The 10418-nt window shown below is 44.0% G+C and overlaps 1 protein-coding gene across 3 annotated transcripts in view; it reads right to left on the bottom strand.

Moving 5' to 3' along the window:
• SRCAP (Snf2-related CREBBP activator protein) overlaps nt 1–10418 on the bottom strand; it is a 38916-nt gene that overhangs the window by 27466 nt on the left and 1032 nt on the right. For all 3 annotated transcript variants that reach the window (XM_015570688.1, XM_006774087.2, XM_006774088.2), the window contains exons 2-10: nt 9463–9536; nt 8613–8875; nt 6925–7176; nt 4563–4748; nt 4179–4319; nt 1701–1923; nt 1311–1585; nt 593–683; nt 371–460 (exon numbers count right to left, since the gene is read on the bottom strand). In XM_015570688.1, coding sequence (XP_015426174.1) covers nt 371–460; nt 593–683; nt 1311–1585; nt 1701–1923; nt 4179–4319; nt 4563–4748; nt 6925–7176; nt 8613–8666 — 1312 coding nt within the window. In that variant the 5' untranslated portion in view covers nt 8667–8875; nt 9463–9536. The remainder of the gene's footprint in view (nt 1–370; nt 461–592; nt 684–1310; nt 1586–1700; nt 1924–4178; nt 4320–4562; nt 4749–6924; nt 7177–8612; nt 8876–9462; nt 9537–10418) is intronic.

Here is a 10418-nt window from a genome sequence, read left to right on the forward strand (position 1 = left end):
TCTTTCTCATCAGATCTAGGAGTTCCTCTAGGACAGTGATGGTGAACCTATGACACGCGTGTCAGAGGTGACATGTGAACTCATTTTTTCGGTTGATTTTTCTTTGTTAAATGGCATTTAAATATATAAAGTAAATATCAAAAATATAAGTCTTTTGTTTTACGATGGTTGCAAATATCAAAAAATTTCTATATATGACATGGCACCAGAGTTAAGTTAGGGTTTTTCAAAATGCTGACACGCCGAGCTCAAAAGGTTCGCCATCACTGCTCTAGGAGGATAAAATGTGTCTTATTCATCTCTTTATCCCTGTCACTCTGCAGAGGAGACACCAAAGTAGATGTTCATTAAAATGTCTAGTGAATGTCACCTTCTCGAGCCAACTCGCTCAGCTCCATGGCATGATCTACCTCCCCTTCCAACTGCTCCTCAGCTGCTATGGTATCCTCTTCATCCTCCGCTAGGAAAGAGAATAAAGCCATTATCAATAGAGAAGAGACACACAGTCTAATTGGAAGAGGTAAGAAAGCCTGACATTAGGTCCAAACTATTCAAGGGTTAAAGGGAACAGGATAAAGAGAATAGGCCTCACCTTCATCCTCATTGGCAGTGAACTCTTCATCGTCCTCATCTGGATGCCAAGGCTGTTTGTTACGCTGTGTAACAGAGGGTGGGGGGTTTACCTATGTGTCAAAGGATGAAAAGGAAGAGGGCCTAAGGTTAAAACAGGAGAAAGGCACAATGAGAATACAATGCTACAGAACAGTTTCTCTGTGCCATTGAGTGACAGCTGCCACTGGCACAATCCCAGGGCAAGGATGCAATCAAGGATTTTCTTTCAGCACCAGCTACCAAATCCTGGCCCCACTGCCTGGGGGAGGACCTGTGAAAGTGCTAGATAACAAATATAGGCCCCCAACACCATTCCCACGCATGCAGACATATGAAGAAACAGAGAAATTAGGTCCAAAAGAGACTTTAAGGTTACCATCCCAGCTCCAAATCTACAAACCAGTAAGGGAGTATTAGGACCATTTCATAGAAGTGGCAAGGGCCAGCATAAGTATTTTTTAAGGTCACACAGTAATTTAAAGAGTAGAGTACAGTAGACTTCCATTATGGCATTAGAAACTCTGCCCATCTCAGACTGTAACTTGCCCCAACTCTGATTCTTCCTTAGTTACCCCCAAATGAGAGCCCCAAAATTACCTTTAAACAGCGAGAACTCCTGAAAACCATATCTAACCTTATAGACCAGAATCCCATCCCTGCCCCACTCTGAGCCCTCCCCCCATCCCTTCTGCCCACACCTTCAACACTTGAGAGGGCTCTTCTTCACCACCATCTTCAGGTTCATCTCTGGTGTCACTATCATGAGATGATGGGGTTCTTGAGGGGCTGCAAGGCCCTCCTAGCAGCTGAGGGGGAAGGGAACGGAGCAGCTCTTCCAGTGGCAGTTCTCCCTCACGTTTAAGCAGCTCAATCTCACGCCTCTGCGTCTCTGCATCATTGCCTTCCTGCTGTTCTTCAACCTCAATCGTCTCCTCATCATCCTCTTCCTCCTCTTGGGGTTGGAAGTCCCCATCTATAGCAGGAGAACAAGGTCACAAAGTCCACGGGGCCCTGCAAGCCACAGGGTGGGTTTTCAGCTCTTGAAAGGGTACATGAGGAGGAGTAACAGAGCCAAAGAGGACACACACCTTCATCATCCAGCTGGGAAACTGGGGGTGGAGGACTAGAGGCAGCTGAGGAAGAGCCAAGACAAGGGGAGGAGCCAGCTTTGCTGGAGGCTACTGGCTGGTTGAGGCTCTGAGATAGAAGGTCTGAGTACTTTTCAGTTTGCCCCACAATGAAGTCCAGGTGCAGGTCCAGAGCCTTTTTGCGCTTTTCCTCCAGCCGGGACTGTTGCTTGAATTGCACCACCTGCCACAAGCATGACATGGATGGTTCACCAAGATAATCTTTTATTCATGTACTTTTTTACACAATATTTAGGGAAGTCTCCACCTACGCTAGGCCCTGGATGGCTTTTTAGGAGGATGAACTAAATGTACTTAATGGTGCTTCTGAGGAAAACAAAAAGGGAGCACAGGAGAAAAGAGCCAGCTTAGCTTCAGGCAACAGAGAAAGGCTGCAAATGTATCTGGAGCTGAATCTTTTTTTTTTTTTTTAATTGAATTGGGAGAGAGGAAGAGAAACACTGATATGAGAGAGAAACATCTACCAGCTGCCTCCACACGAGCTCTGACTAGGGATCGAACCCATCACCTTTTGGTGTACGGGACGATGCTCCAACCGAGCCACACTGGCCAGGGCTGGAGCTAAACCTTAAAGTCTAAGTAGCTCTTCACTAAGTGGAATGAGGAAAAAGGCATTTCCAGCAGCAGAAAGAGCCATATATTAATGGCCAGGGATGTGCAAAAGAAGGAACAGTTTGCAATGGAGAAGAGAAAAGGAGCTGGCAGAAAACAAAAGACTGAAAATATAAACAAAAGCCATGTAGTGCTTGAGAAACAATGACGTAAATATATATGAACAATTTAGTAATGAGAACTTTGATGGTATTTAAACAGGTAACTGGCACAAATAAGTTTTAGAAAAAGTATGCTGAGTGCCTTGCAAAAGACAGATGGCCTAGAGGACTCAATAAGTCCTATTAATAATCCCTAATCCAATTAAAAATAGGGCAGAGAGGACATATAGATGGCTAGTAATCATCAGAGAAGTGCAAATTAAAACCACAATAAGATATCACCTCACTCCTGTCAGAATGGCTGTCATCAATAAATCAGCAAACAACAAATGTTGGTGAGGATGCAGAGAAAAGGGAACACTCGTGTGCCGTCAGTGGGATTGCATATCGGTACAGCCATTATGGAAAACAGCACGGAGATTCCTCAAAATAATAAAAACTAAGAACCTCAAAAATTAAAAATAAAACTACCAATGACCCAGCAGTCACACTTTTGGGTATATTTCTGAAGAATTTAGTAATTCCAAAATACTAATTCAAAAAGAAATATGCACCCCCATACTCACTGTAGCATTCTTTAATAGCCAAGGTAGGAAGCAACTGAAGTGTCCACAGATAGACAGCAAATAAAGATTATGTGGTACACGCTGACAGGCGTGCCTCAGTGGGTGAGCAATGACTCATACACCAAGAGGCCACCAGCTTGATTCCTGATCAGAACACATGCCTGGGTTGCAGGCTCGATCTCCGGTTTGGGGCATGCACAAGGCAGCTGACCAATGTTTCTCTCATTGATATCTGTATCTCTCTCTCTCAAATCAATAAAAACATTAAAAAAAAAAAAAAAGATGTGGTATAGCCCTGGCCAGGTAGAGAGCATTGTCCCAATATGTTAAGGTTGCAGGTTCAATCCCAGGTCAGGGCACATACAAGAATCAACCAATGAATGCATAAGTACACAGAACAACAAACCAGTATTTCTCTCTCTCCCTTCCTTCCTTAAAAAAAAAAAAAGAGAGAGATGTGGTACATATATACAATGGCATACTACTCTGCCATAAAAAAAGAATGCAATCTTGCCATTTGTGACAACATGGATGGAAATAGAGACTGAATGGAGACTGAAAAATACGAGTATCATATGATTTCCACTTATATGTATCTAAAAAACAAAATAAGTGAACAAACAAAACAGAAACAAAACTCACAGATACAGAGAACAAACTGATAGTTGCCAGAATGAAGGAGATTGGGGGGCTGGGTGGTAAAGGTGAAGGGATTAAGAAGTACAAAATGGCAGTTAGAAATAGTCATGGGGATGTAAAGTACAGCATAAGGAATATGGCCAATAATATTGTAATAACTGTATGGTGTCAAGGGTGTGCTGGACTTATCAGGAGATCACTTCGTCAGTTATATAGATGTCTGACCACTATACTGCATTCCTGAAACCAGTATATTAAATGTCAGCTGTAATTAGAAAATAAAAATTTAAAACTATCTCCAAAGGCAGGGCCTATTTTCCACTGTCTTTCTTTCTTCTTAATAACACTTAATGCAAGAAAGGTCCAATGTACAATAGAAATGTCATTAAAGTTGCTTGAAATCATAATTTCACTCTCTCACAAGTCTCGATCCTTCCTGCTACCACACCACCCACCGATCAAACCCAAGGCATCTACCTTTCCCAATCCCTGCTGCCTACCTTCTCCACATTGCTCCAGAACTGCCGGACATCCTTGGCCATGGTGGAGGCGATTCGGCGCAGCTTAGCCTGCTCCTCCCTCCGGGCCCGTTCCTCTTTCTGCCGCTGCTCCTCATGGTGCCGGATCACCATTCGCACCACCTGTGGGAATGAGGAACCAGCATAGACACATCCATGGCCAGACTCCTGCCCTCTCCCCAAGTCAAAAGCGAAGAAAATAATCAAAGCCAAGAAACCTGGGAAGTCAGCTTGCCTCCTGAGACTTGGCACTAATAAGCATCCTACACTGTTCTGTTTAGTTTCCCTCCAATCAACCCACCCATCAAAAAAACAAAAAACAAACCTGAAAAAGAAATGGAAAGTAATCCTAGTTGGAAGACATACCTTACGGGCCACACCCCGTTTCCAACGGCGCTCCTGAGCAAAGTCAGCAGAGAGCCACTGCATCTCCTCACACAGATAGTCCCAGTGGCCTTTGGGGCGAGGCGGCTCAGGGACTTTAGGCAGCCTCTTCAGTGACCAGAAACCCTCCTTCCGAAGCTCAGCAATCCGAGTCTCAATCTCAGCCTCCTATTGAGGGAGAGCGAGGTCAATCGTTACTGGACATATACTTCACCTCACGACCATGCTGAACTCCTGAGCACCAACTACGCACAGAAACTGGCTGGACTGAATGTTTACGCTGTCTTAAGTCCACATATCCATCCTACAAGTAGGTATTATATCATCTTCAAATGATTAAAGTAACCATCAGGCAGATTATGTGATTTACCTGAGATCACATAGCTAGGAAGTATTAACAAGCTGAGGATTAAAAATACGTCTAATGACTCCAAACACCAAATTTAATGCTCCTTCCATTATTTCACACAATCTCCACTCCCCACAAATATATAGGCAAGACTTCGGAAAACATATCCCAAGGGTACTTCCCAGAGAAGGAGGGAGCACAAGTTTCTTCACTGACTCCAGATATAAGGGTTCTACTCACTGTAGAATTCTACTTATGCAGGAGCATGTTCATGATGAGAAGTATGCTATAAAGCCCAACTTACACAATTTTGTTTGTTTTAAATACTATTTTTAGAAAAATATATTTTGGTGAAAATACTGAAAAGTTATACACCAAAAAACTAAGTACTTACCACAATAAGAAATAATATTGCTGCCCTAGCCGGTTTGGCTCAGTGGATAGAGCATTGGCCTGCGAACCAAAGGGTCCAGTTCGATTCCAGTCAAGGGCACGTACCTTGGCTGCAGGCTCTTCCCTGGCCTGGGCCCTGGTCAGGGCTCGTGCAGGAGGCAACCAATCGATGTGCTTCACATCGATGTTTACGTCTATCCCTCTCTCTTCCACCCTCCCTAAAAATCAATGAAAATATATCCTCGGGTGAGGATTAACGAAAAAAAAAACATTGTTTCTACATTGATTATACAAGGTAGAGCTTCCCCCCCCCTAAAAATCAATGAAAATATATCCTCGGGTGAGGATTAACGAAAAAAAAAACATTGTTTCTACATTGATTATACAAGGTAGAGCAAGAGTAGGTTTACAGTTGTAAGTATATGAAACATTTTATTCTTGTACTAGAGGCCCAATGCACGAAATTTATACAAGAGTAGGCCTTCGTTCCCCTGCTGCCAGCACCAGCTTCCCTCTAGCACCCAGGACCCGGGCATCCCTTGCAGCCCCGGCTTCATCCGGAAGGATGTCTGGAAGGACGTCTGGTCTAATTAATTAGCATATTACACTTGTATTATTATAGATTATTTATTGTAATATTTTACATATAAACTGTGAACATATTTTGCCCCACCCTGTATTTCATAAGAGAAAAAATAAAAACATTTTAATATTTTTCATTTAAGAGACATGATTTAAAAACTAAAGACAACTGCCCTCATTATTCTTATGCTCTCCTGACAAAAACTAATCCAGAGGAAGTAATAGCCAGACATGAATGACGAAATTAAATGATCTGATGAAGAAAATATCAGAAATATGGGCATGCATGAGAATCATCTGAAGTGCTTTTAAAGACAGATTGCGGGCCCCACCCTTTAATGTGAATGGGTAGGAAGAGAGGAGTAAGAATGTGTATATCTAACAATTGTCCAGCTGGTGCGAGGCTGCAGGCCCAGGACCACACTCACCACCGGGTAAATAAAGCAGCAGCAACCAGTAAATCTGAAGAGCCTCACAGTTTACAAAGCACTTTGATGTCTTTAATGTTATGTCCCAACAGCCTATAGACCAGTGGCTCTCAAACTTGCTAATGCTGCGACCCTTTAATACAGCTCCTCATGTTGTGGTGACCCCAACCATAAAATTATTTTCTTTGCTACTTCATAACTGTAATTTTGCTACTGTTATGAATCGTAATGAAAGTATCTGATATACAGGATGTATTTTCATTGTTACATAATTAAAGCATAGTGATTACTCACAAAAACAATATGTAACTATATATGTTTTCCGATGGTCTTAGGCGACCCCTGTGAAAGGGTTGTTCAGCCCCCAAAGGGGTCACGACCCACAGGTTGAGAACCGCTGCTATAGACTATTACACCAGCTCTATTTTATAGAAAAGGAGAAGAGGCTCAGAGTTTAAGACACTTGCTCAAGATCATGTAAGTTAAGGCAGAACTTACACATGATGAGAAAAGAAATGTAAAATATCCATGGAACATAGGCGTTCAGGTAAGAAAATTATCAAGAATCCTCATGAGCCCTCCCAATACATACATGCTTGGCCTGCTCTGCGATCTCAGCATGGCTCTTCTCCCACTTTGGGCCCTTGTTAGCTAAGTCAGCAGCCTGGAGTAAGCTGAGCCCCTCAAGGGACACGGTGGCACCATCTGGGGGCCCTGGCGGTCCATCCAGAGAGGAATCTTGAGCTATATGCTGGGGGGAGATGCCACCTGCCCCACTAGAGGCTGGGGAACTGGATGAGGCAGGGGACACAGGATTGCTGCCTGTCATGCCGTCCGACACCATCTAAAAAAGGAAAAATGAATGCTTAACACTGTACAGGGAGTTTAAAGTACATTATTTCACTCTATCTTTACAAGAAAAAAGCTCTGAAGTAATGTATCAACCTCATCTTATAAACACAAACCTACATGGTAAAGTTTTAAGGTGTTCAAGAGGGCAGACCAAACTTATAATAGAAGTCTGGCATGCAAGGGGAGTTATAGCCTAATGGTGTTAAAGAATACTATATCCTATTCTTTCACAGCTATAGTATTCAAAAATACTATAGCAGATGATTTCAAATTTTAATGAACTTTTCAGGACCTCAATGATTTCACTTACACAAATAAATCCCTATTTTCCCATCAAGTATGGTAGATTCACCTACGCAAATAAATTTGAGCTACCACCAAATTCAAAAGGCCTCAAAAAAACAAAAAACCCCACAAGATCACCTAAACCTCTTTATTACCAGTCTTGGTAGTTTGCTTTACTGGTGAGGTGTAAGGGGAAAGGGATGGGGGTTTGGTCACTGTCTTCAAACACGTACCTATTATTTTACAAGGTCTTGCACAAGCAATATGAAGTACAGAACAAAGTCCTACTTAAATGTGGATTGTGAGAGAACTCATTAAATTCACTCCAGCACACAAGCTTCAGTGTGCTACTTAAATTCCTACTCGGCTAAATGACAAAAGACTATGCACAAAGTTTCCAAGCTGCTCAGGAAAATTATAAATTTCAAATCCATAACCATCAAAAGCCTACTGTACACAAACCTAGGTCAGTCTAGTTTAAAAAGCCATGATTCCCCCACTCCCTTAACTTCCTTGGTATGAAAAAGGAATGAACACTACACACACACACCATCCATAACGCTTAACTTATTCCAGTTCTGAGAAAGAAACAGCTATTTGCAAAGCAGTCAGTCTTGGGAGCATATTGTCTCAACCTCCATTTCCAACCTGGCCTATTTCAACCTTTTTCAGGTAACAAGGAGTTTCCAGACTCTCAGTGATCAATGACACACGAATATCAAATACAGCCCTGGCCGGTTTGGCTCAGTGGATAGAGTGTCAGTCTTCAGACTGAAGGGTCACAAGTTCGATTCCAGCCAAGGGCATGTACCTTGGTTGTGGGCACATCCCCAGTAGGAGGTGTGCAAGAGGCAGCTGATTGATGTTTCTCTCTCATCCATGTTTCTAACTCTCTATCCCTCTCCCTTCCTCTCAGTAAAAAATCAATAAAATGTATTTTTTTTTTAAAAAATAGACTAAATTAAAAAAAAATCAAATACAATGTAAGTATCCAGCAGGTTTGCCAGTCCACCTGAAGATTCTCCCCTACTTCAGTATCAAGGCAGCTAGGATCATAGAAATATGGCTAGGTCCTGCTCTTCTGCCTCAGAGCCAGCAGCCCACAAAGCAGAAGCAGAGAAGGAACTCTCCCCACTTTCAAACCTGTGTCTGTAGGACTGGGAGTTGAGGGTGAGCAGGGGAGGGGCTGCTCTGCATGGTCCCACTCCCAGGCTCCTCTTTGGATGCCTGAAGTACGACTGGGTCGTTGTCACCACTGCTGCTGGCCGAGGGGTTGGCGTCCGGCTGCAGGGCATGCTGGGAACTGGCCTCATTCTGGGCCACAGGCCACCGGGACCCGCCTTCCAGGGCCCGGGGCCCACTAGGGCGTCCCAGCCTCCGCTCAGGTCCACTGGCCTCTGGAGCACCTAAAGTAGGGTAGAAAAGAGTAGAAATGGGATTTTTTAAATATTAAAGAATCTTTTAAATAAGCAAAGATAACATTAAAAAGTAAACATTGTTTTTAGTCTGCATTTCTTGAGCATCTACTATGTGTCAGATACTTTACTTTGTACTTGATGTTTTGTATACCCTCTTATGTACCTCATGAACCAAGTACTTTTCATTTCATAATAATTTACTTAGTTCCTTCTACATACTAAGGATAAAGCCATGCAGAAAAAATCCTGACCTAAATGGAGCTTACATTCTAATATTTTCTGTATTTTACAAGTTAGAAAAAATCAGGATACAAAGACAACAAATGACTTGCGTAAGGTCACAGTAAGGAAGTGGTTGGAGGACTTAAACTTAGGTAGGCTAATGCCAAAACCATGGAGGACATGCTATTCTCCTTGGCAGAGCCAGGGTGAGCAAACCTTTCTCTATCCACAGTCCCAGGTCTATTGTTGCGATGTTATCATCAACCCAGAAATATTAAGCTATAATTTCTCTCGTTATTTCAAATGTCTCTCTCATTAGCATCAGTATACAAAATGGTATCTGAACCCTTTACCTGTGTGAGCTGAGACCACACCCCCTGTGAAAGTCTGTACTTCCACGGTGCCGCCGTACTGAGGGGAATCACAACTGAAACAGAAGAAAACAGCAGTGAGGAATCAATCCACATTTACCAACATCCATCCAAGCCTTCTTCACACCAACTTTGGAGGCTTTTAAGTATACCCAAATCAGTGCAAGGCTGAAAAAAAGAGTTACAGTATTAGGAAAAGCTCGAATTTCAGAAAAATCAAAGCAAATCCAGATTCTGACTGGGGGGAAGACAGGGAGGCAAAAAAAAAAAAGTTCAAAAAGCCTAAGGGTGAAAGGTTCCAACAACTGAATGGCGGGCAAATAACCAAGAAAAAAACTTGTCACATCTAGAAGCTGGGAAGGTGCGAGGTGCCTGGCAGCTGCTCTCCTTGCAGTGAGAACAGGACGCTGTCACAGGAGAACGCACCCTTCCTCGGGGCCGGGCCCCTGACTCCCGTACCTGCACCAGGAGACACTTCCCGAAACACTAGAGCTACCGCAGGAAACATGAGAGGAACAAGCCTGTGAGCAAGGCCGCCTCGCAAAGAAACATGGCCCGGAAACAGGCGGGCAAATCCACACAAGGCCCGGAAGTGTTTCCCCGTGTTTAAGGAAATCCTCGGCCCCGGTGCTGCCTCTGGCTCGCCCCCTCCTCAACAGCCAGGACCCGAGCTACCTGGAACACAGGCAGCTGGCTAGGACGCCTCACCCCGGCGTCATTACCGTCCCACACCCCTCCCAACAGTCCCACCCGGCATGACCCCTGACCTCTACCCCCAGTGGCCACTAGCCCTGAGGTAGCCCCGCCCCCTCCTGGACGAACACCCCACCCAACATGCGCGAGTGGGGGAGGGGCCCGCGCGTGCGCGGCTGGAGGCGGAGAGAGCCGGCTGCGCGCATCGCCCGGGGGCTCCCGCCAGAACCCAAGCCCACGCACAC

The sequence above is a fragment of the Myotis davidii genome, unplaced genomic scaffold (genome assembly GCF_000327345.1).
Source record: "Myotis davidii unplaced genomic scaffold, ASM32734v1 scaffold1047, whole genome shotgun sequence".
NCBI classification, from domain to species: Eukaryota; Metazoa; Chordata; class Mammalia; order Chiroptera; family Vespertilionidae; genus Myotis; species Myotis davidii.